Source organism: Geotrypetes seraphini, chromosome 9 (assembly GCF_902459505.1).
Source record: "Geotrypetes seraphini chromosome 9, aGeoSer1.1, whole genome shotgun sequence".
Lineage (NCBI taxonomy): Eukaryota > Metazoa > Chordata > Amphibia > Gymnophiona > Dermophiidae > Geotrypetes > Geotrypetes seraphini.
In genome coordinates, this window is record NC_047092.1 from 26,336,936 (window position 1) to 26,364,685 (window position 27,750).

The 27,750-nt window shown below is 42.1% G+C and overlaps 2 protein-coding genes across 3 annotated transcripts in view; one reads left to right on the forward strand and one right to left on the reverse strand.

Annotated features, from left to right (window-relative positions):
- PMPCB (peptidase, mitochondrial processing subunit beta) overlaps positions 1–18,101 on the forward strand; it is a 46,742-nt gene extending 28,641 nt beyond the window's left edge. Inside the window, exons 9-14 of the mRNA XM_033959622.1 lie at positions 6,314–6,457; positions 9,202–9,362; positions 12,774–12,859; positions 12,932–13,020; positions 17,358–17,433; positions 17,692–18,101. Of these exons, the coding sequence (XP_033815513.1) occupies positions 6,314–6,457; positions 9,202–9,362; positions 12,774–12,859; positions 12,932–13,020; positions 17,358–17,433; positions 17,692–17,756 (621 nt within the window). The 3' untranslated portion in view covers positions 17,757–18,101. The remainder of the gene's footprint in view (positions 1–6,313; positions 6,458–9,201; positions 9,363–12,773; positions 12,860–12,931; positions 13,021–17,357; positions 17,434–17,691) is intronic.
- The window catches only part of DNAJC2 (DnaJ heat shock protein family (Hsp40) member C2), a 60,243-nt gene continuing 50,239 nt past the window's right edge, over positions 17,747–27,750 (reverse strand). The window contains exons 14-18 of one of the 2 annotated variants that reach the window (XM_033959621.1): positions 26,743–26,843; positions 25,551–25,661; positions 22,878–23,032; positions 18,032–18,117; positions 17,747–17,765 (exon numbers count right to left, since the gene is read on the reverse strand). In XM_033959621.1, coding sequence (XP_033815512.1) covers positions 18,043–18,117; positions 22,878–23,032; positions 25,551–25,661; positions 26,743–26,843 — 442 coding nt within the window. In that variant the 3' untranslated portion in view covers positions 17,747–17,765; positions 18,032–18,042. Of the gene's footprint in view, positions 17,766–17,980; positions 18,118–22,877; positions 23,033–25,550; positions 25,662–26,742; positions 26,844–27,750 lie in introns of those variants that run through there. The other variant, XM_033959620.1, reaches the window with a different exon arrangement.

Consider the following 27,750-nt stretch of genomic DNA (forward strand, 5'->3'; position numbering starts at 1 on the left):
CACAGAGTGTAAAATTCTGCCCATCACTGGCCTTGTTCTTCAACTCCTGAAGCTGAATCTTTTTAACCATGATCAGGGCACAGATCATTGAAATCTGCCTGTCGCTGGCTTTGCCATTTAATCACTGCTAAACTTGTTTGGTTCCATGCCTTCCATACAGATTCCTTTGTGTTTTTAAAATTCTGTTACCATTTTCATTTCCATCACCTGCTGCGGGCATCTACCAGCCTCTCATGAAAAAAGCACTTCCTGATGTTATTCCTGAGTCAGTCCCCTTGCAATCTAAATTCTTGTCCTCTAGTTGTACCATGTTCCCAGTTAGCTTGTATGTTAATACCTCTCAAATATTTGAATGTCCGTATCGCATCACTTCTATTTCTCCTTTCCTCCAGGGTTTACATCTTCAGGTCATTAAGTCTTTCCTCATACTTGTTATGTTATATGTAGTTGTATATCCCGCCAATTCCTTGCAAATTGGAGTTCTACTGGTATGAGTGTTACATAGATCTTGTATACATACAATATATGATAAGAATCATTTTACATATTTAACATAGTTTTTCTGAGACAGTGATTTACAAATAGAGGTTTACAAATGGCATTATCATAGATAGCAGGTTGTTGATAGGCTTATCATTGTACTGCCAATCAAGTGGAGAAGGCTTCATCTAAGGCAAGGCAGATATTGGGTTGTATCAATAGAAGTTTCGTCAGCCGAAAGCCTGAAGTCATAATGCCGTTGTACAGGGCCATGGTGAGACCTCATCTGGAGTACTGTGTGCAATTCTGGAGGCCACATTACAGTAAAGATGTGCGCAGAATTGAATCGGTTCAACGGACGGCCACCAGGATGATCTCGGGGCTCAAGGGTCTCTCGTACGAAGAGAGACTGAACAAATTGCAGCTCTACACTCTTGAGGAACGTAGGGAGCGGGGAGACATGATCGAAACATTTAAGTACCTCACGGGACGTGTCGAAGTGGAAGATGATATTTTCTTTCTCAAGGGACCCTCGGCCACAAGAGGGCACCCGCTCAAACTCAGGGGCGGAAAATTTCATGGCGACACCAGAAAGTATTTCTTCACAGAGAGAGTGGTTGATCATTGGAACAAGCTTCCAGTGCAGGTGATCGAGGCAGACAGCGTGCCAGACTTTAAGAATAAATGGGATACCCATGTGGGATCCCTACGAGGGTCAAGATAAGGAAATTGGGTCATTAGGGCATAGACAGGGGGTGGGTAAGCAGAGTGGGCAGACTTGATGGGCTGTAGCCCTTTTCTGCCGTCATCTTCTATGTTTCTATGTTACTGTGTAGACCTTAGGGCTCCTTTTACAAAGCCATGCTATAGGGCCTTAACGTGCAGAATAGCGCGCGCTAAATTGCCATGTGCGCAAGCTGCTACCACCTCCTTTTGAGCAGGCGGTAGATTTTCGGCTAGCGTGCGCTAAAACCACTAGCACAGCTTCGTAAAAGGAGCCCTTAGTGTGAAATTTGAATCGCAGTAGGTCCTTAAAGAGGATTTTTTTGAAGAGCCAGGTTTTCTGATTTTTTTTTTTTCAGAACCCAGTATACATATTGGTAACGCAGATCTCCCCAGAAAGTGAGGTCCATACTCTTGCAATTTGGTAGTTAAAGGAGTTGCAGTGAGTTTTTTCTTGTGTTTTATTCCTTTCATAGATGGAAATGATAGAGCTAATTGATCAGAATTATGGTATCCTATTGATTTGCCTAGTAGTTTGGTGAATCTGGGGGAAGCTATCAAGAGTATCTCCAAGTAGGGTTTTAAACGTCATACAGCATAGTTTGAATTTAATCCATTTATCCGTCGGCAGCCAGTGTAGTTCTATGAGCAGGTGTGTGACATGGTCAAATAAGTTTAAGTTTATTAGGATTTTATATACCGCCTATCAAGGTTATCTAAGCGGTTTTTACAATCAGGTACTCAAGCATTTTTCCTATCTGTCCCGGTGGGCTCACAATTTATCTTAACGTACCTGGGGCTATGGAGGACTGAGTGACTTGCCCAGGGTCACAAGGAGTAGCGTGGGGTTTGAACCCACAACCCCAGGGTGCTGAGGCTGTAGCTTCAACCACTGCGCCACACAGTGTGAGTCTTGCTGCAGTGTTCTGTATTAGCTGAATTTTTTTTTTCATTGATTTCATTGAGATTCCTGAGAGTAGTGCATTACAGTAGTCCAGTGAAGACAGAATGGTTGACTCTACTGGTATCTAGAGAATGACACAGGGAAAAAATTTGTCCCTGTCCCCGCAAACCATCTGATCCCATCTGTACAAGCCTCAAATAGTTATGATTTTATACTGAACTTATTTAATTAAAGTATAACAAGAAACATTATTCTGTACAATTGTCATTTTATAAATCACAAATAATACAGAGTAAGGATCAACAAAACCCCTGTGTCCCAACTCCTCCCACTCACAAATATCCCCTCCACTATCGAGAAAACTGAAGTCAAATTACTACAGAATGCTACATAGAAAAATCAAATTAACAGAATACTTCAGTCACACATGGCAGGAATAGTGTTAGGGGAGTGCAGCCAGCTGTAAGCTAAAGAAGCACAGCTTGGGCTTTGCAGTTTGCAGTTCCCAGTTATGTCTAACACCAGCTCTAGCAGAAACATCCTTTTTTTTTTTTTAAATATCTTTATTTGCATAATGTAAAAACGAATAAAGATATTTAAAAAAAAAAAAAAGGATATTCTAATCATAAAATAGAAAATAAAATTATTTTTTCTACCTTTTTATTGTCTCGTCATTTTATTCTTCAAATGTTGGTCTCGGGCGCTGGTCTCTGTTTTCTTTTGTCTTCTCTTAACTCACTTGCCAGGGTCTCCTGACCATTAGACATTTTTTCTTTTTCCATTCTCGCCATATATCTTCTGTCTCTGTGTATGTATTGTGCCCCATGTTCAATGTCTCCTATATGTCCCTTTCTAGTATTTTCCCTGTGCCCATCTCCCTGCCTTCATCATCTCTCCATTCTATGACCCCCTCCCCGTGTATAGTATCATTCCTCTATATTCCCCATGTCTAGCATCTTCCTTCTGTGTTCTTACTCTCCTCCATGTCTAGCCATCTTCTCTCTGTGTCCATATACCACCCCCTTGCATCATTCCTCTTTTTGTCCCTGTTCCTATGCTCCCATCCATCTCGCCATCTCCCCTCTTTTTGTATATCACCCTGTGTCCAGATTCTGCCCTCTCTTACTCCCTTACACCAATTTGTCTCTTACACTCTCTCTAGCCTCCCTCCCTCCACTATGTTCAATATTGCACACTCTCTTCCTTCATCCCCTTGGTTCAGCTTTTCTTTTCTTTCCTTTTCCTTCTCTTTCTTCCTCCCTGCAGGTCCTGCACCTTTCTCCCTTCACTCTACCCCCTTTCCCATGGGTCCAACACCTCTATCCCCTCCCTTCAGCGCCCAGGTGTGCGTCTGGCACCTCTCCCTTCACTCCAGCTCCATTCCACCCAACACATGGGCCCAGGACCTGTTTCCCTTCTCCCAGTCCCCAGACCAGATCCAGTAACTGTCTCCCTTCCCTTCAGCTCCAGCCATCCAGCAGCCCAAGCAAACCCCGATCTCCTTCGCAGGTGCTGCAGCAGTCCCCCCCATGTGAGTCCAGCAGCCCCCTCCCTATTGTGGATCCAACAGCCCTCGCAACCTCCCGCCCTGAATGCCAGCGGCAAAAAAAAAAACCCCACAGCAAATCCACAACTCTCCTGCGTCTGCTCCTGGGGCGGCCTACCAGCCAGTTGGAAGTTTCCTGCATGCAGCGCTGCTCCAGGAACCTTCTTGCCGCCCAGTCCCTCCTTCCGATGTAACTTCTGGTGCGAGAAACAGTTACCATGTCATTCTCTACTGGTATCCTCTAGTATTGTTGGAAGAAGTAGGTCTGACTTTTCTTAGGTTCTGCAGTGTGATAAAGGATTTCCTGACTAAGTTGTTAACATGTTCTTCAAAATTCAGTAAACTGTCCAAGGTGACTCAGAACTTTAGAAGATTTTTCAACAGTAAACTTTCTAGTCTAATAGCGGGTGGGATTGAGTGTATCCAAACCATAGGTTTTTTTTTTCTTTAAGATGGCGCAAACTTCATACCATGTTCGTTGCTTTTCTCTGAACTGCTACAAATTTTTGTACATCCTTAGAAAGATACGGCCTCCAAAACTGAACACAGTATTCCAAGTGGGGCCTCACCAACGGTTTGCACAGGAGCATCAACACTTTTCTTGCATAGACAAGGGTATAACCAGAAGAGGGATATAAAGACATGAGAAGAGGAATCCACATGCAGCTCCAGTTACAGCCCTATATGGAGACTTAGGGAGGGGAGCATTACAACCTGATTACTTTACTGGGCAGACTGGACAAACCATACAGGTCTTTATTGATTATTCATTAAAGCAAGAATCGTGTTTAAATTTATATGTATGCTTTACAAAGTGTTATACAGATTGGCACCGTCATATGTGGTTCAGCGATTTCTGTTAATAAAACATTCATGAGTTACTGTAGTATAAACCAGTTCACTTTTTCATCTGTGAATGGTCAGCCAATTTGTAGATATATGGAAAAGCTTCTGGCATTTAAAGCTCCACAGGTTTGGAGGGAAATATTGGATCATTGTCCTCTTACTAATTTGTGCCTAATGTTTTGTCGTCAGCTAAAAATATGTTTATTTAAGAAATGGATTATGTGTTTATGATTTCTTCTGTTGATTGGCCAATACAATATTGGGAATATACAATCTTATTGTAAACCACTTTGAACCTACTTGGTTATACCAGTCTATAAATATAGAATTATTATTATTTATCTGCTGTCATATACTCTGTATTCACTTCTTGCTTTAGGAAAAGTCATAGAACAATAAAATATACTAGTAAATAATATTCCAAAATAAAGTTGAATAAAATATACATCACCGGTTTCCATGATGCAAATCCTGGAGAGTTAAAAACAATAAACTTCTTAAGAATTATATCGTCTTTAGTAGGGGAGTGAGCCAAGACTCAACCCAGACATGTCCATGCATTTGGAAATATTACTAAAACAAAAGAATGAAGGGAGAAGTCGTAGCATAAAAATCAACTAAGGTGGTAGGTTTAGAAAGACACAGAGCACTGGAACTTCTTATGGGAAGTTGTGGCTCACTGGTAGAGCTGCTGCCTCTGCTCCCAGAGGTTGTGAGATCAAATCCCAGTGCTGCTTCTTGTGATCCTGGGCAAGTCACTTAATCCTTCAGTGCCCATCGCTTTGAATGTCCGCTTTGAAATGCCAAAGCCACAAAAAGGTGGTATACAAGCCCCATTCCCATTCCTCATCAGCCTCTTCCTAACTCTCATATCCCCTTTCTTGTAAGACCATTTTCTCAACATTAGTTGTTCTGATCACTTCTGTACTGTTGCACTGAAACATCTTACAGCAAGCAGGAGTATCTTAAGTGAAAATTTAAGGTTGAACGTTCCCAAAGAGATTTTGGAGGCTAGTGGTAAGCAGGGATTAGTTTGAAGATAAAAAGAAAGTGGAACTGTGGAGCCAGTAGAAGAGGCAGGAGCAATGGGAGAAGAGGGGATGGATTAGAGAGTAGAGTATTCTTGGCTCTGCTTTAGGTTCATCCCCTCATCTCCTCTTTGCAGCAGCCTGTCTAGAAGGAAGGGCTAGAGCAGAACACCCCAGTTGCCATACAAAGAGGGAATTATAACAATTTTAAAAAGATTTGGGGGCCATTGACAAATTATTGCAATGATTAGACACCATTTATCCAATGAAAGTACTCTCATACATAGGGGGAGGGTATAAAGTTATATTAAAGATTTGATTAATAGATAAGATTACAATATTTATATGACATTTTTGATTAAAATATTTGTGGGTAGGGAGGGTATATATTTATGTTTTTTAGATGATGTTATAAGAAATACAAGTGATGTTTTTAAGGTTAAATGATGTAATATTGTGTCCTTGATGTAAGATGGAAAAATGAATAAAGAATTTGAAAAAAAAAAAAGAACATCCCAGTTGCTCTAAATTCTGAAAAGAAGTGGTGGAACTGTGTTCCAGGCAGTTCCCCCCTGAAAAATTAAGCCCTGCTAGCGAGTAAGCCTAGCTGGAGGGAAGGGGTTTAATATTTGTACCAGTTTCTAAGAGAATGCAGTTTTAGGACAATCCCACCATTTAAATGATCTGCTGTCTCATTAACTTAACAGGGAAGGCTGGCATCTTATGTATATATTTTCTATAGTGTTACTGTAGTTTGAGAATTGGGCTGATCTCTCTTTTTCACAGATTCGTGTGCGAGATGACAAGATGGCCCTGGCACATATAGCGCTTGCCGTTGAAGCTGTAGGTTGGGCTCATCCGGATACAATTCCCTTGATGGTGGCAAACACGCTGATAGGTAACTGGGACCGGTCTTTTGGTGGAGGCGTGGTGAGTTAAGGCTAATGGTAATTTTTTCTCAATGGGATAAATGAAACCACAGATTAGTTGAGAATGAGCTCATTCTGCTGCCCCTCAATATCTCTCTTTTCTCTGAATGGTGTATAAGGAGAAAGAAGCACTCCGTTTCTCAGATCAGCTGCTCTTAGCTGTACCCTTCTCCTCCACTGCCAATTCCAGACTTCGTTCCTTTAATCTAGGTTCTTTTTGTTACATAGAGCATTTTGGACCCCAGTTCGATTACAAAAGTTAGATAGCTCTAAGTCTAATAGATGCTGGCATTGTAATCTGGAAGCAGGGACTCTGGATCATTTAATAGTCCACTGTCCCTGTATCATGGCCTTTTGGAAATCAATTTGGTCTCAAATTAATTGTTTACTAGAAAACCATGTAGTATTATCATATGATACAATTCTGTTCGGTACGTCAATGAGAACAAAAAGTCAAATTTCATCAAACAATTATAAACTTTTATTAATTATGACAGGAGTCGCAATACAACATATTACCAGGAATTGGAGAATTATAGCAGACTTAACTATGCTTTCTGGTGGAATTCATTGTGCCATATTTACAAAATGGAAAGAACAATTGCCATACAAAAAGGAAATTATAATAATTTTAAAAAGATCTAGGGGCCATTGACAACTTATTGCAATGATTAGACACCATTTTCCATTGAAAGTACATTTATAATATGGGGGAGGGGGGGTGGTATAAAGTTCTATTTAAGGTTTCATCGTTAGATAAGAATGTAATATTTATACAAAATTTATGATTAAAATATTTGTGGGAAGGGTGGGTGGGGAGGGAATAAATGTATGTATTTAAGATAATAGTAGAAAGAAATTCAAGTGGTGTGTATAAATTTAAATGATATAATATGATTATTGGGGAGGGGATGGGAGGGGAACTGATTATATTGTTGAAAATGTTATTTCCTGAATGGTACTACTGTTTGTATTTGCTTCTTACTGCTGGAATAATAAAAATCATTTTAACATAAATGATGTAATATTATTGTGCACTTGATGTAAGATGAAAAATGAATAAAGACTTTGGGGAAAAAAAAAATCTAGCTGCCCCCTATGCCTGGAATAAATGTCCTGAGTTTGTCCCTTCCCGTGTTTAAAAGCAGACTGAAAACCCACCTTTTTGATATAGCCTTCAATCCTTAACCCTACTCAGCTGATTAACTATTCCCCTTAATTGTATTCATGACATTCTGTCATGGCTGTTTAGATTGTAAGCTCTTTCGAGCAGAAACTTTTTTTTTTTTTTTCTTTGTTACTGTGCAACGCTGAGTGTGTCTGGTAGTGTTATAGAAATAATTAATAGTAGTTGTAGAAATGCTATGGTTCACAGTCTAAAATAATTGGTAGGCATCTGAGTTGCAGAAATCCAAACATTTTTTTTTTTTGAGCACATGCTCCTCCCGCCTTAGAGAGAAAGTTAGTTTAGTCCCAAAGCCAAGCAACATACCAGAATAAATCCATGACAAGGAACGGGGTACTGGGGAAGCTCCCCAGTGACATAAACAACTTGTGAATTGGTCTGCTCTGCAAAACATGAAAACAAGCAATAAATAGTCACAAAGGCAACACAGAAAAACAAGGTGACGGGACAAAAGCGCGCCAACAAACGAGCGCCGACAATTGAGCGCAAGACTTCATCGCGCTGCAGGAAAACCTTCTTTTAAAGGGCTCTGACGGGTGTGGAGGGGGGAACCCCTCCACTCTACTTAATAGGGATTGCGCTGCCTCATGCTGCCATCTTGGGGCAGCTGCCATCTTGAAAAAGTTCAGTTTCCAGTATAATGTGGGGTTACAACCCCCCAAACTCTCCCCCCTAACGCCAGCGCGATCACTATTAAGTAAAGTGGGGGGGTTCCCCACCAACACCCCCCGTCGGAGCCCTTTAAAAGAAGGTTTTCCTGCGGCGCGATGAAGTCTTGCGCTCAATTGTCGGCGCGCCTTTGTCTCGCGCACTTAAGACTATGAACTGAAAAACACGGCTATACTGCTAGCCTTGACCACATCTTTCAGCAATCATTCTACAGCTTAATTGTATACTGACTGGAAAAATAGTGGCCTAAATTTTGTTTTAAATTTCCTACTAGCTAGTTTAATGATATACCCTATTGTTGTAGTATTGTTCGAGTAAATACCCTTTCCCTATCTTTATGCCTTCTCATTCATCTCATCAAGCTGAAGAGCCGTAACTTAAGCTTTTCTTCCTAAGCCAATGGCTCCCCTTTATCATTTTTGTTGTCCCTCCTTCTCCCTTTTTATAGTTTTTATAGTATCTTCTAAAAACTGTAACAGATAAATTACCTTTTACTGTGCCATATGGTATGACTAAGCTTCAGCTCTTTCTCATAGGCTCTTAAGGCAGGATGTACATTACATTACATTAGTGATTTCTTTTCCGCCAATACCTTGCGGTTCAAGGTGGATTACATAAGATTTATCAGGAGTTACAAGAATTATAACTTTACATAAGAATTGTCATAGGAATTACATAGGAGTTATATAAGAATTGTCGGGAACTTGAGGTGATACATGTTGGGTAATTAGAAACATTTTAGATTTGAAAGGGGTAGTGGGTGTGGTGGTAGAGATTGGGAAGGAACTGGCTGTGTTAAATAGGTTTTATGTATTTTTTGAAGAGCAAGGTTTTAGTTTCTTTTTTGAAGGTTTTTGAACACACCACCTCATCTCCATTTCTTTTCTCAGAATTTATCCAGTAAGCTTGCCCAGATGGCTTGTCATGGAAATTTGTGTCACAGCTTCCAGTCATTCAACACATGTTATACAGACACTGGGCTGTGGGGACTCTACATGGTGTGTGAGCCCAACACAGTGGAAGACATGATGCATTTTGTTCAAAGAGAATGGTAAGTGTGAGTGTCTCTAAACCAGTGTTTTTCAACCTTTTTTGGGCAAAGGCACACTTGTTTCATGAAAAAAATCACGAGGCACACCACCATTAGAAAATGTTAAAAAATTTAACTCTGTACCTATATTGACTATATATAAAGTAATTCTCTTGAATAGGAATCAAATAAACACAAAGAAAGTATTTTATAATTACTTTATTATGAAATATTAAGTAAACAGACTAGTGAAAAATTATAAAATACTTTATTCAGTGCGAAACCTGGGCCTGTTTGGCTGAACACAAAGCTGATATTCTGGCTGGAATCGAAGAAAGACACACACGTAGCTCTTCGTCAACAGCTCTCAGTCTCTCTATATTTGGTTTTTATAGCATACAAAAATAGACAAATATAACCTCCATCCTTTTTATTAAACCACAATAGCAGTTTTTAGCGCAGGGAGCTGCGCTGAATGCCCAGCGCTGCTCTTGACGCTCATAGGCTCCCTGCGCTAAAAACCACTATTGCGGTTTAGTAAAAGGGGACCATATTGTAAAATATAGACAGCAGATATAAATTCAGAACTGTGCATAGTAAGTGAAGGGAAGTTTTCATCTCTGGGAATTTACCCAGTTAACTATTAAGTTATTTGGGCAAATTCCTTTGAAAACTGTGGTAATACTGCCTCCACTTTGCTAAATTTAAAATAAAATCATTTTTCCTACCTTGTCTGGTGATTTCTGGTTGCACTTTCTTCTTCTGACTGTGCATCCAATCTTTCTTCCCTTCTATCAGCCTGTATGCTTTCTCTCCTCCACACCTCATTCCCTCCCCCAACTTTTTCTTCCTCTCTCCCTGACCTTTCTTTCTTTTTTTCTGTTTCTCTTCTTTCCTTCTGTTTCCCTGCCTGCCCCCTTTCTTTCTTTCTCCCTGCCGTTCCCCAAGCTACTGCCGCTGCCATCAGGGAACAGGACCCACCAATGGATAACAGGCCACAAAGCCGACGCCGACACATGCTCTCCCTGACGTCAATTCTGCAATCGGAGAGGAAGTTCCGCCCAGCCAGGCAGCGATTGGCTGGCCCGAACTTCCTCTCCGACTGCAGAATTGACGTCGGGGAGAAGAAGACTTATCGGCTCGATAGATTAGATCGCCAAGACAAAGTGAGTCCTGGGTGATCGACTCACTTTGCCTTGGCGAGCTACTAGCGCCCCTGCCTCGGGCCCCCTGTCAGCTCCGGGCCCCTGAATACAGGACTGGTAGTACTGCCCTGATGGCGGCCCTGCGGCACACCAGGCAACATCTCGCGGCACACTAGTGTGCCGCGGAACAGCGGTTGAAAAACACTGCTCTAAACAGATCACACCTTGTTTGTATGGATTTCCCTGGAACAGAAGCAAACTGTAGGACTTGGCCTAGCATGGAATAGTTATAAATCTGGCTCTGCCTTCTATTTGTTTTTCTCAAATTTGTCTATCAAAACCTTTGAAAATGGGATCCCATACATTAATTAGTAAGGGAGGGAGGGTCTAAATATTATAATTTAAATTTAAACTGATAGATAATCAAGTGAAATTGTATAAGTTCAAATGTTATTTTTTTGATACACTTGTTGTAAGATGTAAAATGAATAAAGAATATTAAAAAAAAAAAAAAAAGAAAATGGAATCCCATGGATTTCTTTTTTTTTTTTTTTTCATTTAAATGTTCATTGTATCATGAACTGACATCATTTAACCCAGAATACACACGATAACTCCAACACATATCTCAACCCTGTACTGAGGAGAAAACCCTAGAAACTGTTAAAAACAAAACAATCATGTTGCCCATTGCAAATAAGGGGCCCACATAGTTTCACACTATCACTCTTAATTCTAAATACAGTTAGTTGAAAAGGAAGTAGACCAGGTCTCCAACATGTGGCCCTGGCAGTCCTTCATTGTAGCCCTCCCATGGCTAGTGTCTTCCCACTCTTATCTCTGGTTCCCCACCCCCTCAGTCCTCCAAACCTTACCGCACATGCTGCTGTGCAACCGCAGGGTGCTGAGGCTGTAGCTTTAACAACTGCACCCGTCCCCACATGTTTTGTCACTGTCTCTACCCCTGCCCTATTCTTGTAAGCTCTGCCTTAACCACACAAGCCTCGGACACTTAGGATTTTCAAGTTTATTAAGATTTTGATTTACACGCAATATCAAATATATTCAATGCGTATTACAAAAATTAAAATTTGGGGAAATAAATTATTTAAACAATAGACATAAAAACATATCCATAGACAATAAAAAGTACATAAGGATTACTAGGATAAAATTACATTTGTTTAAAAAGAAAAAAAACATTTTTAGGGAGGAACAACATCAGGAAAGGTATGGATAGGGGAAAAAAAGAAAAGATTATCTAATTTAAGAATCAAATGCATCTCTATAAAGGTAACTTTTTAAGTTCTTTTTAAAGTGTTTGAGGCTTGTGCAGATGAGGACAGAGCTTGCAGGAATGGGGACGGGATGGGAAAATGAGTTCCTGCGGGGATGAGGAAAAATTTGTCCCTATGTCATTCTCTAGTACCTAGCTAGATCCCAAGTAGAAAAACAGATTTTATGTTGCTTATCTTAGGAATAAGCAGTGGATTTCTCCAAGCCATGTCAATAATGGCCTATAGACTTCTTTTTTAGGAAATTAAACCCCACTAACCGATTTCATTCTCTGGCAATGAATTTGTGTTTAATTGCACAGTGTGTAAAGAAATATTTTCTATGGTTTGTTTTAAATCTACTACTTAGTAGCTTCATCGCATGCCCCCTAGTCCTAGTATTTTTGGAGAGTGAACAAGCGATTCACATCTTCCCTTTCCACTCCACTCAGTATTTTATAGACCTCTATATCACCCCTGAGCCATCTCTTCAAGCTGAAGAGCCCTAGCCGCTTTAGCCTTTCCTAAACTAAACTAAACCTTAGGTTTGTATACCGCGCCATCTCCGCAAGCGCAGAGCTCGGCACGGTTTACAGAGTTAAGAGGAAAGGAACTACAATAAGGGATAAAGGAGAGGGACTAAGAGGAAAGAGAGGGACAGAATACTGGAGAATGGGAGGTGATTAGATTTTTGCAAAGAGCCAAGTTTTCAAGTGTTTGCGGAAGGATTGGAAGGAGCTTGGTAAGTTGCCCTTCTCTGTACCTTTTCTAATTCCGCTATATCTTTTCTGTACCTCAGTTTATCCAGATTTTAGTACCTAAGTTTCCATCTTGTGGCTCTTTTTCATAGGTCTCCTTTTAAGTTTTGTCCTATTATTGTTGTATTCCTGTAATCTGTACACTTAAAATAGAATTATGGGACTAGATATACACCAGTAAGTCTGCCTGGAATTCATGCATTTTGGTGGCTGGGCATACTTGAGCTTATGTTCTCATCCTGCTGCTTGCTTTAGGATTCGACTTTGCACAAGTGTGACAGAAAGTGAAGTGGCGCGCGCTAGGAATCTGTTAAAGACCAATATGCTGCTGCAGCTGGATGGTAAGCTCTGTCCTGTCCTGGCTTGTGCTGTAGCTGCCATGACATCACTGTGATCTGCTGCTCTTCTTGCAGGCTCCACCCCAATCTGTGAAGACATTGGCAGACAGATGCTGTGCTACAATCGCAGGATTCCACTGCCTGAACTGGATGTCAGGATTGATGTAAGCAGCTGCTGTACCATCCCTCTGTCCCAGGGATCTCAAAAGTCCCTCCTTGAGGGCCGCAATCCAGTTGGGTTTTCAGGATTTCCACAATGAATATGCATTGAAAGAAGTGCATGCACATAAATCTCATGCATATTCATTGGGGAAATCCTGAAAACCCGACTGGATTGCGGCCCTCGAGGAGGGACTTTGAGACCCCTGCTCTGTCCATATGGAGAAACAGCCACACCAACTTGTCCCGCTGCTTTTCAGCTAAGTTCAGATCTAGGAGCGAGACCAAATTCCAAATGCTATTTGAAGGCACGGCTGCTGAGCTGTTCAAAAGGCTGTCAGGTCAAAGGTGCGCGCAGACAATTGAGCGCAGCGTGGAGGTGCGTGCCACAGAAAATTATTGTTTTTAGGGCAACGACGGGGGTGGGGGGTGTGGGGAGGGAACCCCCCACTTTACTTAATAAGATCGCGCCACGTTGTGGGGGGTTGTAACCCCCCACATTTTATTGAAAACTTCACTTTTTCCGTTTTTAGGGAAAAAGTTAAGTTTACAGTAAAATGTGGAGGGTTACAACCAGTGTTCCCTCTAAGCGGGCGGGTGTTGTGAGCAAACTTTTTTCACTGTGAGCTAAAAATATCGGGCGCCAGCAAGTTATGAGCCAAATAAATATGTTGCTTTCTACCACAGAACTTCCTTACGTTTGTATGGAATCTATCCCCTTTCAACTTTAGAGAGTGCCCTCTCGTTCTCCCTGCCTTAGCTACTAAGTCTATTCCCTTCAGTACCTTGAATGTTTCTATCATGTCCCCTCTCAATCTCCTCTGCTCAAGGGAGAAGAGGCCCAGTTTCTCTAATCTTTCGCTGTACGGCAACTCCTCCAGCCCCTTAACCATTTTAGTTGCTCTTCTCTGGATCCTTTCGAGTAGTACCGTGTCCTTCTTAAAGTACCAGTGCTGGACGCAGTACTCCAGGTGAGGGCGTACCATGGCCCGGTACAGCAGCATGATAACCTTCTCTGTCTCTTCAGTCCAGCATCTGCCCCTTCCATTCACTGTCTGTCTTTCCCTGCCATCTCTCCTCCTGCCCCCCCCCACCCCCCAATTTGGTCTAGCATCCATCATCTTCCTTCTGTTCCCCTCATGGTCTGGCATCTCTATCCTTCCCTCCCCCCTGTGGTTTTTAGCATATCTCTCTTCTCATTTCCTCCACTCAGATCTGATCATTCTCTGCTCTCTCTTCCCTTTTCTTCTCTGGTCTTCCTTCTCTATTTTCTGCCTCCATCTAAATTAAATTCTTTCTTACTATTTAGTCCCGTTTCCCTCTTTTCACTGTGTCTACACACAGCTTGTCACCCCTTTCCCTCACCCCTCCATTATCTTACTATTTTCTTCCCCCTTTATTTATCTCCTCCTTCCATCCAGTATGTGTTCTTTCCCCACTTCCATTCAGCATCTGCTCTCCCTTCTCAACTGACATCCATCTGCCTTCTGCTCTCTCTCCCTTCTTCTCACTTCCATCATCTGTCCCCTTCTCTCTCTCTCTCATCTCCTCCATTCCATCATCTGCCCCTTCTCTCTCTCTCTCCCCCCCCCCCAACTTCCATCATCTGCCCCCCTTCCCCTCACCTTTGTGGGTCACTTTCTTTCCCCTGAGGGTGGCTCATGTCACAGGGGAAGCTTTGGCCGAGCAGAACCGCTTGATTGACAGTGGAACTTACTTGATTGATGTCGATGCTGGGGCCCGTTGCCGTTTGAAGGAAAAAAAAAAGGTGGAAAAAAGGAACCTGTAAAGGCGAGAGGAAGGGAAACCTCCAGGACAGCTGCTTTTTGCCCTCCTTCAGCGGCCCAAGAGTTCAGACCAGCAGCGGCAGCTCTGTATGCTTTTAACTTCGGCACAGAGCTGCCCCTAATCAATAGTTTAGCGCGGTTTCATGAGGCAGCCTCGGGGCCTTTGATAGCCGGCCCGCTTCGATGATGCGATGTGGGCCGGCCTAGCAAAGGCCCCGAGGCTGCCTTATGAAACCGCGCTAAACTATTGATTAGGGGCAGCTCTGTGCCGAAGTTAAAAGCATACACAGCTGCCGCTGCTGGTCTGGAGGTGCGGAGACAAGGCAGGAGGCAAACGCGGTGGAAGGCAGGAGTCCCGGCGAAGGCAGGAGTCCCGGCACAGCGACTGCAACAGGAAGTTGCAAGTCAGCTGACGCCGGCCTTTCGTTGCGGCGGGGACCGAATCCTTCGTGGACCGGCAAGATTTTGTTTGCGGACCGGCGGTTGAAGAACTGTGCTCTACACTGTGTGCGCTGCGACGAGAAACTTGTGCGCTGCGAGGTAATATTTTGTGCGCGTGCGCACGTCAACGCAGCTTAGCGGGAACACTGGTTACAACCCCCCAAGCCCCCCACAACACCGGCGCGATCTCTATTAAGTAAACTGGGGGGGCTCCCCAACAAAACCCCCCATTGGAGCCCCTAAAAACTAATTTTCTTCGGCGCGCGCCTCCGTCATGCGCTCAGTTGTCGGCGCGTGCCTTTGTCTTTCGCGGGGTTGTCTATGAACCGTTCAAAAGCCTGATTTTAAACATAGGAAAACAACTCTCCCCTGTTCTCTGTTCAAATTTATTGATTTATCTTTCAAAATACTACTGACATTAAAAAGAACTTGGGGGGGATGCTATGCACTGCCATGTGGAGGTCCTGTCTGTTAATTACCTGGTTGTTTCTTCTGCTCTCTGAGCTAGCTGGAAGTGCTGCAGTACTCATTGATCCGTGAGCTGGGGGCTAAAGTATTGTGGAAAGGTGAAATCTGTTGCTTAGACTTGAGGCCCTAGTAACATAAGGTTTTAGAAACGAGCATTGGTGCATGACAATCAGTTACTGATTAAGCTCAGTAAAGTAGGAACAGATAAGGGGGTGGGGGGGAGAAGCCCCAAGCTGCAAAAGCTAGTTCATGGGACTGCATCCCTACCATGGTTAGTTTTTTTTTTTTTTTCCCCCATTATTTTTTATTTTCAAATTTTACATAAAGTGTACAAAATATTAAAATACAATTGATAACTACATAGTATCACTTTTATATCTAATACATTATATATCTAAATTTGATTTTCCCCCTCACCCTCCCCCCACCCTTTTATTACTTTAATATAATATTTTTAATTTTCAAATTTTACAGAAAGTGTACAACATGTTAGAATACAATTGATGAATATTCAATAACACCTTTATATCTAATACATTTTGTTCTAAATATATTTTTATCCCCTCTCCCTCCCCCCACCCTTCTATTACTTTTCATTTATACATGGTTAGTTTTTGTGAGAAGAAAAACATGTACAGATGCCAAGATGATATACCCATGACCTTGTATCCAGAGTGCAGCAGACAGGAATGGTGGAGCTGGCTAGCTTGGGTATATTGAGCTTAACAGCTAATCATTCAGCCCAAATACAGTTAAAAAGTAGTGGACGAGATCTGCTGAAGTATGTGTTGCTTTCTGTTTCCACCCGTTATAATAATTACGATATAATTTTTGAGTTTAACAAAACTGTGCCAATAGCATTGCCTGAGCTCTGAATTCCTGCAGTTTCAGTGCCCTCACACAGTATCAACTAAAATTAGCACATTTTAGTCTAGAAGCTGTTAAAAAGTAACATCTGTTTAACACCGTCTCGGATGACATCAAGATTAGAAGATGTGTAGGTGCCAGTATTTGCTATATCAGTGCTGGCAACTTTCTGCTTTACTAGGCTGAGGCTAAGAAACTGGGGCCATGTTTCAGATGATAAGGAAGCACAGGACAAACTGCAGGACCCTCCCCCCCCCCAAACACACTTTAAACATTCTTGAAATAACACTCTTGTAGTAGGCTGGGCAATAGCAACTCAAGTAATCCCATATCCAATTTGTGTACCCAAAAGCTAAGTCAAGCTTAAGTTTACTCATGTCTTGATATACCATGTGGACCAGGTTTCCATCATAGGGACACTTTCAGGCATTTACTGCAAGAGCGGATATGTTTCGGGGCATTTACTCGTATTCCTCTGGTCTTGAACACTTAACATGTTCTCTAGCACTGTTGAAATTGTAACTATAACTGTCAAGCTAAGCTCATGGACTTTCCTATACACAATATAAGGAATATTTCCCAAAGCAGACGGGCTGCAGCATCCTAGGTGCCAACATTTCAAATACAAGTTACTCCTCCCTTACCACAACAAAGGAGTTTGTGTGATATTGAAGATACTCAGCACCTGGCACAGATCAGCCTTACTCGTTAAGTGCTCTTTGAAAGGGATTCTATTTAGAAGATAAGTTCACTGATTTTTGGTTTTCTTTTCCTTTCAGGCTGTTGATGCTAAGACTATCCGAGATGTTTGCACTAAATATATTTATGATAAGTGTCCTGCTGTCGCTGCTGTTGGTAAGAGTTAATTGGTTAGACCAGGGGTGGGCAACTCCGGTCCTCGAGGGCCGGAATCCAATTGGGTTTTCAGGATTTCCCCAATGAATATGTATGAGATCTATGTGCATGCACTGCTTTCAATGCATATTCATTGGGGAGATCCTGAAAACCCAATTGGATTCAGTTGCACATGTCTGGGTTAGACACATTAAAATAAGGAAGTTGCTTCCATCATATATTTCTGTTCATTTTCTGATTTGTTTTAAATCCCTCCAGGTCCTATTGAACAGCTTCCCGATTACAACAGAATTCAGCGTGGGATGTACTGGCTGCGCAGTTAAGGACATAAACTAAAAATAAAAAAGATTTTAGTGTTAACCAAATCATTTAGTAAATTGTCATTTTATGTTTGTGCCTAAGTAATGAAACATTTATTTCAGATAGTTTCAAGTATTCTTATTGTGATCCAGGAAGGGAAGCTAGTTCTTGTCTCTAAAACTGGGGATGTGAGCTACAGTGGCACAGTAAAGGATATACAGGATGTTTGTTAAATAATGAAACCCTCTGTGGTATTTGCCTTTTTATTATAAAACAAACAAACAAACAAAAAAATCACCAGCCAGAGTCTCATTTCTTCACTTTAGCAGCATTCAGCACCTGTTCCTGGGCAGCTTTCTTGGCTTTCACCATTTCAACAAGTTCCTGTGTTTTAAACAAGGGAAAAAAAAGTTGCAATGGCTTCTGTAAAATACCAACCGTTTCTTTTTTTTTTTTTCAAATTCTTTATTAATTTTAATACTTAAAATAAGTGTAACAATAAATACAACATTTTATACTCAAATATCACACTTAATATTTTTATAATATCCATTTCAGAATTGAATCCCCCTCCCCCCTTATCAAATACCATGTCTATACATAAAATATCTATTATCAGCCCATATCAATTATTCAAAATTCATTCACCTATCATCCCCCCCTCCCGGATGTACATATTTAAAGGAGAAAACACTATTTAAACGTCACAATATTTTCTAATGGCTCCCAAATCTCCTGAAACCTCTTAAAATTCCCTTTCTGAATGGCCAATGTCCTTTCCATTTTATACATATGACACAATGAATTCCACCCAAAACTATAGTTAAGCCTCTTCCAATTGCTCGTAATTTGTTATATGGCGACTTCTGTCATTATTAACAAAAGCCTGTTGTTCTTAGGTGATATTTGGCTTTTAGCCCTCATAATCATGCCAAATAATATAGTATCATAAGACAATGCCACTGGATTTTCCAACAAACAATTAATTTGGCCCCATATTGATTTCCAAAATGCCATAATAAAAGGACAGTAAAACAATAAATGTCGGGCTTCAGGAGTGCTACAGTTATGCCTCCATCTTGCGTGCTCCAAGCCACGCCCCCCTCCTTGAGGATGATTTTCTAAGATACTATAATGGAGATGAGGAAAATAAGCACAACAGTCCAAAGGTATCAGTTGAAACGGTTGAAGCTGTGGAAGGAAGGGCTGGACAAAATGGTGGCTAAAAGCGAAAGAAGGCCTACTCTCACAGTGACTGCTTAAGAAGCAGAGTCCTGGTTAGGAATAGTAGAGGCTAGGCAGCTAGTTACAAAAACATTGATGGTAAATCCTGGGGGCAGGGTTTTTATGTGTCAATAATTCAGCCTACAGTATCTCAGTAAGATCTACCTAGAAAATCAAATCAGTTGTGGCAGCATATTTGTATGCAGCACGTCAGGTACTTGACATTGCCATTACTAGTACAGTGGTATCTTGGATTACAAGCATAATCCGTTCCAGGAGCATGCTCGTAATCCAAAATGCTTGTTTATCAAAGCGAGTTTCCCCATTGGAAATAATGGAAACTCGCTTTGATAGGTTCCCACCCTCCACCCCCCCTCCACGAGAACCGGCATTGCTCCCCCCGAAGGCCCCCCCCACCGCGAACCAGCACCCTCCCCCTGCCGCGACCTGAGGCCCAGTACAGGAGGCAGATCTTCGGGCACCGGCAGAACATGCTGGTGCCGGTGCGGAGGCTACACTGAAGTAATGAGTGGGTTGGGGGACCTCAGGTCGCGGCGGGGGGGGGGGGGGCGGATCGCGGGGGGGGAGGGTGCCGGTTAGCGGGGGGCGCTCGCAAATCGAGGCGCCGATTTTGCGAATATTTTGCTCGTCTTGCAAAACACTCGCAAACCGGTGCACCACTGTACCTCCTAGCACCAGCCCCAAACAGAAATGTTGCTGGTTTCTGGCTCACCCTCCTCCAGCACAGCATCTATATCTCTTGTATCATTATTAACAATGAGACAAATATTTTTTTAAAAACCTTTTCTGTTACACAAAGCATACGAGTCCTGACAAGCTGTTGCAGAAGGAACTGAATGTATTTTTTTCAGCTCCACCTCCTTCCTCATTGGGCTGTACTGCCTCTTCAGCAAGCGAGAAAGTGTCTTTCTGATCTGCTCTTAGCTTAAAGTGACAAATGACTTTCAATTCGCCATCTTTTTTGTGTCTTGACCAGGCAGAACAACCTAGCATCTATTTCCAGATGGCTTCACATTGCAATATTATCAGTATACACTGGCTGTGGTAAACAGCTACCACTATGTATGAGAGCTCATTCCATGAGAAGTGTAGCTTCTTTATGAGCGGAGGCTTGGGTGATCATGCCCCAGATATGCAGAGCGGCTACATGGTCTTCACTTCATACCTTTACTAGTTTTATAGAGTGGATATAGCAGCGCAAAAGGGGTCCTCAGCATTATGGGCAGGCTCATCTGTCCTGCCCTAGATTGCAGCGACTGCTTTGATACGTCCCACTTGTCAGGACTTGTATACTTTGTGTAACAGAAAGGAAGAAAAGGTACTTACCGCGTTAATCTTCTTTCTATTAACACAGCATACGCATCCTGTCACCCTGCCTGTCAGTATAATTATTCACCTGCTTAATGTCTTGGACAAGTTATGTGTGTCCAGAACTGGAGAGCTTCTCATACCAGTCAGGTATTATGAATGCAATACCACATTATCATTATAAATGCAGTTGAGAGTATGTAAACTCTATAAATGTTAGTACTGGTTGCACTCAGGTGGCTTTATTGTTCCACTTTGTTTTATATGATAAGTTTTGATTAACATTGTTTATTATACTTGTTACAGAGCAAAAGTGTCTTGTCGGGGAAGTTCCCTATACCCCTCCTCCTTATGTTTCCTATTGTAGTGATTATCCAATGCTTTGGTACAAACTGAAGAGAAGTAGTATAGTCCACTGAGCAAGGAGGCAGAGCTAAAGAAAAAGTATTTATGCCTTCTGTAACAGATCATAATTTGGAGGACTTAACCCACTTCTCATATGCTGTGTTAACAGAAAGAAGACTATTGAGGTGAATACATAATCTTCCCATCTATATATCAGCACTAAATCATGTTAAGAAGGTCATGCATGTCACAACAGTGTGAGAACCACTGCTGTAGAATGTTCACAAGTACATGAAACAGTATATGCTAAGTTTGTGGTGTTTTAAAATTTGAGCTGATTGTAATGCAGAGCACACAATTTAAACTGAATATAGTCGCAACATGGGCCTGTGGTATACTATAAATAAAGAGAATTAGCTAGGGTTAAACATTTACATCTGTTAATTTCCTTTTGCTTGCTAGTAAAAGGTAGCTGGAAAAGATCAAAAGAAACTGGTCATTTACTATGACAGGAAAAGGATTTTATCAGATTTAGTCTGACTTCTTTTGAGTCCAAAGGAGAAATTAATAATAATAATAATAATTTTATTCTTATATACCGCCATGCCCATCGAGTTCTAGGCGGTTCACAACAATTACATTAGGATCCGCATTGACATGCCGATTTACAAACAGTGTATTTTTACCTGCTAATATTGTTTTAGTCCCTCCAGACCAGAACAGAACGGATGGGTTTACGCTCCTCTGCCAACAGGTAGAGACTGTGACAAATTGACTTTTGGCAGTAGTACAAGTGGGCTGTGCAGTTCTGAACCAGCTTATCCAATTCTTCCCCAAAGAGGAAGGAATTCCGAATCTTCTCCTCTGCTACAACTGAGCAGCCACGCGTGCGGTTGGGTGAAAAAGAAAGCTGGCAAACTTTGCATCTAAGGTGAGGTGGAGGGAGGGGGCTGACGAACGCTGCAATCGGGTGGGAGGGGTCTGCTGGACCGTGCGTGTTCCCGGCTCACACTAGGAAGGAGGGAGTGAAAGGGAAAGAGATTCTGGGCCAAGGGGATGAAGAGGGAGAGAAAGAAACCCACAGCAGGAAAGAAAGGGGAGGATAGGCAGGTGAGCCAGATGCTGGAAGTGGGGGGGAGGGGGAAGAAAGAGGGAAAGAAGCTAGATGGGGTTGAAGAGAAGAGAGACATTTGGTATGGAAGAGAGAGGAAATCTGGACACAGGAAGGTAACAGAAACAGAGGGGAAATTATGTAGGGAGGGAGGTAGGTAGGCCGTGTGAGAGGAGCTGAAGGGTGGTAGAAAGGAACAGATGGTGAAGAAGGGAGGGAAGGGGTGGTGGTGGAAAGGAATAGAACAGGCATTGAAGGAGGATGGAGAGGAACAGACCCTGAAGGGAAATGTGGAAGACAGTGGGGAGAAGACGCTGGAAGGGAAGAAGATGGGTGCCAGACCAATTGGGGGGGAGGGAGAGGCACAGTAACAGAGCAAATGGAAGACGCAGAGAGAAGACAAACAGTGGATGGAAGGAATTGAATGAGAAGATGAGGAAAGCAGAAACCAGGCAAGAAAGGTAGAAAAAAAAAAATTCTATTTTATTTTCTTTTTTTTGCTTTAGGATAAAGTAGTATATTAGTTGTGTTGATAAAAATTTATAAACAAAGCCCTGCCAGCTGAACATCTCTTTCTCTAGTTCAGCAGCCAGAACTTTTATTTATAAGGAAGGAATAAGCTAAATATTGCAGTACTGAGGCTTATATGGATGCTGCGGGGACGGTGGGCCGGGAATAGATTTTTTTCCCCGTGTCATTCTCTAGTGTGTATGATTGTTGAGTTCAGCTTTTACTCCTTAGGCTGGCTGAGGCTTGCAATCCTATGGTGGCAATGTTCATACCCCATTAGGGAGGGGAGTTTGGCCAATACATAATAGTGGCATCATGTGATCAGAGCGCTGAGGTCTGTTGGTATAACAGTTGGCCTATACTACTGCTTCCCAAACTTTCAGTACCCTCCTGATTGCAGCTAAATAAAACTGACCTGCTGGAGAAGAATGATGTACCAATAAAGAACCCACTTGGGAAGGGTGAGCTAAAAATGGGGGAAAAGCTTTAAGTAATTGCAACTGAAGGTTCAAGGTACCATAACCGTAATAGGGACTGCCATTAATTGAGCTGGAAGCTCAAAGGGGAAAAAGGCCAAAAAAAACAAAAGTTAATTTTAGAAGAGTAACCAAACAGCAAGTCAAACCTTGTAGCGCTTCATGCAGTCCTTCTTAGTCCGACCAGGCACAGCTGCTGCTATTTTCTCCCACCTTTCAGGAGTATTTACAGGATATGTTTTCAAGGCTTGTTCTAATAGTTTTTGCTCTTCTGTAGTCCATGGGACCAAATCTGCACCTGGGCCTATAAAGTTATAACAGAAACAAATGCTAAAGGTTAATGCAAACAAGTTTCAAGTTTTATTAGGATTTTATATACCGCCTATCAAGGTTATCTAAGCGGTTTTTACAATCAGGTACTCAAGCATTTTCCCTCTCTGTCCCGGTGGGCTCACAATCTATCTAACGTACCTGGGGCTATGGAGGATTAAGTGACTTGCCCAGGGTCACAAGGAGCAGCGCGGGGTTTGAACCCACAACCCCAGGGTGCTGAGGCTGTAGATCCAACCACTGCGCCACACACTCCTCACTAATGGTAACCTTGTTACTAACCTCTTGATAGCACTTATCAGCTTCTAGGCCAATGGTGTCAAACTACAGTCAGAGAGTTGTACACCAGTCTGGTATAAATATTCATTTATTATTTGTGTACAGTACAGTGGGAGAAGTGAATGCAAATATCTAATGCATATTCCCTTTCATCAGCAGCAGATGAATCCAGACAAATGGTTTAAGTCTATGTACCATCATGTAGAGATAGAACTAATTTGTGACCTGTGACATTGGATGGCATGCTCCTTGGTCACTCGGTATTATCTATCTCCAACTGAATGGATGGCTTCTCCCATGTCCTCAATTGATCTGCCCATAGGCTCCTATTTTGGTACTCCAACTCAGTTGAGCCTAGGGGCTGGACTAGCTGGGTGCCTTGTGGGGCTATCTGGTGGAGCCAGATCACTATTCCCCCTCCCAACCCCAACTTGGTGTCTGCACTACCTTACCTAAACCCCCCCCCAATAAAAACAGAAATCTCAGATTAAAAAAAAAAAAAAATCAAAACCAATTGGTAATGGCAGGTTCTACTAGAAACAGAGTGATTCTTCTCTTGGATATTAGGGGTTGAATTCCTTGCTCCTCAGCAATCATGAATACACATGGTCACCAAAAAGACCACTCTTGCTGTTGAAGGAGCGGTTGCATTGAAGAATGTGCAAGATCAGAAGCTGGAGTCCTCGTTGAAGCTCTCCTTTGTGGTGGTATGCAATTCATATGCTGCTTGGGCATGCCTGAGTGGTCCTCTGAACTTCTAGATCTCCCCATTATGGAGAAGACCTTAGCCTAGCTGGTAGATTCTCTGTATGATATAGTGCGGACTTCAGCAAAGCATATGGGTCTTAATGGTCTCAGCACAGTGTTTGCTGTGGCTTCAGCTCTGGGCAGTAGATGCTGTATCCAAGCAGCAGCTGATCAGGCTTCCATTTAGGGGGAAGCTGCTCTTTGGGGAGGACTTGAAAAAGTTGGTCAAGGATTTGGGGGTCACAAATTTGCAGCGCCTTCCAGAGGATTGCCCTAGGGGGTCTTTTCAGTCTTTTCTAGTAAGTATTATCCCAGGAGATCTCGGGCCTTTCAGAGGTCTAAACTCCAGCAGAGGAGGATGGGCAGGGGAGGGGAGGGCTTCAATGGCTGGGAGGGTGTAGATGGGCTGGAGTAAGTCTTAACAGAGATTTCGGCAGTTGGAACCCAAGCACAGTACCGGGTAAAGCTTTGGATTCTCGCCCAGAAATAGCTAAGAAGAAGAAAAAAAAAAAAAAAAATTTTTTTAAATTGAATCAGGTTGGGCAGACTGGATGGACCATTCGGGTCTTTATCTGCCGTCATCTACTATGTTACTATATGTTACTATGTATGTGTTCTACAATTTTAATTTTTATAATTGTTTCCACTATTTTGGAAACAATAATAATAAAAAAAGATCAATAAGGCCAAGAGTCACATAGAGCCCACTCAGGTTTTGGAGTATCTGGGGTAGTACGTCCATTTGAGCAAGGCACAAAGAATCAAGCTTCAGTTGTAGATCCGTCAATTGCAGCGGGATCCCAGGCCAAGCACTAAATTATGTGCAGGTGCTGCGTTCCATGGTTGTGATGCTGGATGTGGTCCTGTGAGCAAGGATGTATATGAGGCCACTGCAGCATTCAGTTCTGTCACAGGATTACAGCATCCATCTGGGTTGGACATTGACAGTCAGGGCCAGCATGTCCTGATGGCTTCTTCTGGCCAATCTGCATCAGGGTGGTCAATCAGTCACCTGAAGTTACAAGTCATGAGGTTGGCTGTAATCTTTCAGGAGCCTCCTCAAGGACAAACCTATCTGTTTCTTGTTGAACAATGTGATAATGGTGGCTTATATCAACAGACAAGATGACAGAGGAGGTGCACATTGTGGGGGCTTTGCTTGGGGGCTCTGAAATTGAGAGCAGACTTTCTGGTTCGCACCCCTCTTCATCCTGCCTTGGCAACTCATTGTTTATGTAGGATGCAAGTTTCTAAAGACCAGGTAAAACCCAATACCTGCATTCTTATGTCCACTTTTCATGGAGACAGCACTAGAATGCTACAGGTCTTGGCAACAAACTTGAAGATCTTCAGAACTAGCAACCTAGCTCAATGATGGCAGTAATGCTGAGAGGCTCCTTTGCCAGGCATTATATCCTTCCTATTGTCAGGATGTGAAGGAAGATTCTCTTATGATCGCCCCTCACCTTCAAAGCGCTCAGAAGGGACTGCATTGTCTACCACATCAGCCACTACCCCATGTTCCTTTTTAAATTTGTCAAATGCTTTCTTGTTCATATCATCCTTTTGATGAGGATCTGAATTTAAAAAAAAAAAAAGCGATCAGAAAAATATAAAATTACAAGTTGAGATAAACACATCTATAACACTTTGGGCTTTCAATGGTGCACTTTAGACATTCTTTAAGAGTGTTCTGGACTACACAAAACTAAAAGAAGGATTTTATTTTTAAATGCTAAATTTTCAAAGGGTTGGGAAAAGCTGCAGCTGAAAATTAATGTCAATTTACTACTAATGTTGTAATGCAGAATGGTACAAAATTACTTTTGTCAGTGGAAATTGGGCCCACATAGCTGTGAATTTTGCTTTCTGAAGCCTCTCCCTATCTCTCTAGGTATCCAAAGCCTTACCTTAAGCTTCATTATGCAACATGCTCAAGTTTACATTACATGGTTTCTGAATCCCCCTGCCACAGCCATCCCTTATCAGTTAGTAACTGAGGGACAGAAATATAACTTTTTTCCTGTATACGGGCATTTTGCCTGGCTAAATCCCTGACTGGATCAGACACTCGAAGCACCTGAGCCAATCAGGACCGTAGGCCCCTCCACGTGCATCACATGATGCATCGGGGAGGGGCCTAGGAGCAGAAGGGTCTGACTGGGCAACCCTCCTGCTCCCGACTTAAGGGGGGGGAGGGCATCCCTCCTGCCATATCTAAGTTCAGCGATTGAGTTGCTATCTTTAGTGAATCTGGGCCTTTGTTCTCACCATCTCCACTGGAAGGTATTCTAAGCATCCAACACTGCATGTAAAAGGGTTTCTTGATGTTACTTTTGTACCTCCTAGTAACTTCAGTAATTACAGAATCTACATGAGGCCAGTAGAATTTCATTTAACACAGACATAAGTAAAATTATTATTTGAATATACAGTGCAAAGAAAAAATAAAGACTCCTATCTTATCTTTTAACACGTTATTCTATCATTAGTGTCTTACACGGCCTCCCAAGCATAGATCTGATGGGTAAAATGGCTGCGATTATGGGATGGAAATTCTAGGCACACAAAACCCAGACCCACCCCAGCAAGTGCTTGAAAGGAAACAGACATTTCATGAATGTCCTAGCTGTAGAGGGAATGATGGTATATAATTACCAAGCTTTTGAAGACTCTTAGCTTTATTGATGACATCTTTAGCAGATCTCTTTATTCCACAAGTTGAGTGCAAATTCATATAATTGGCAATAACTTCCCACCTAAGGTTAAAGGGGAAAAAAACAGTCCATGCAAGTTGAATCTGTATAATTCTTTCCATTAATTTTCCTTACCAGAAAATACTTTTGAGAATTAAGCCTAAAGTCAGCTTGAGAGCACACAGCCTGGAGTGCACGAATACACTGGTACAAGAAAAGGATCAAGTAGATTTGGCTAAAGCAACAAGTGTCTTGTAACAGCAACATCTCTTTCCACCTCTGGAAAAATTAATTCGATATGAATGTTATAAAAACCCAATCAGCAAGAACAGAACCAGTTAGGGTTGAACGATTGCATGGGTTGAAGGAGGCACACCCTGCAAGTAGCTTTGGACCGCCCTCTGCCTATGGTCCCATCGTGTTATTAAGACAGACCCAGGGAAAGTCACTCACTTACCCTGCTACTTTGGAATCCTGCTACTTTTGGGATCCTACCAGGTACTTGTGATCTGGATTGGATATTCCTGAAAATAGGATGCTGAGCTGGTATGGCAATTCTTGTGTTCCTATGTCTAACCCTTGAATGAGGACAACTGAGTTTTGTCTAAAATGATTCTGCTTTACGGAAAATACTGCAGGTTATTAATCCTTCGTGTACACTTGTACTTGGGGAAAGGATAGGCAATTTTCAACCATCCAATTCACCCAGATAACAGACGTTGAAAGATTTTCAGTAAGGGTATTTTACATTTCTGTGCTTCACAGCAAAATGTATTATATCCGTGATCATCGTGCAAATCTTAACCAAAAAAAGTTCACAAATTTTTTTTTTGTTTTAAATTTTATACTCTGCTGCTATCTTTTGTACATCACCAAACTTATCAAAAGAACCCATGTCAACTACCGTGCTCACAGTTACAGCAAATACCCAACAGTCCCAAATAAACACAAATTTTTCTCTCATCAAACC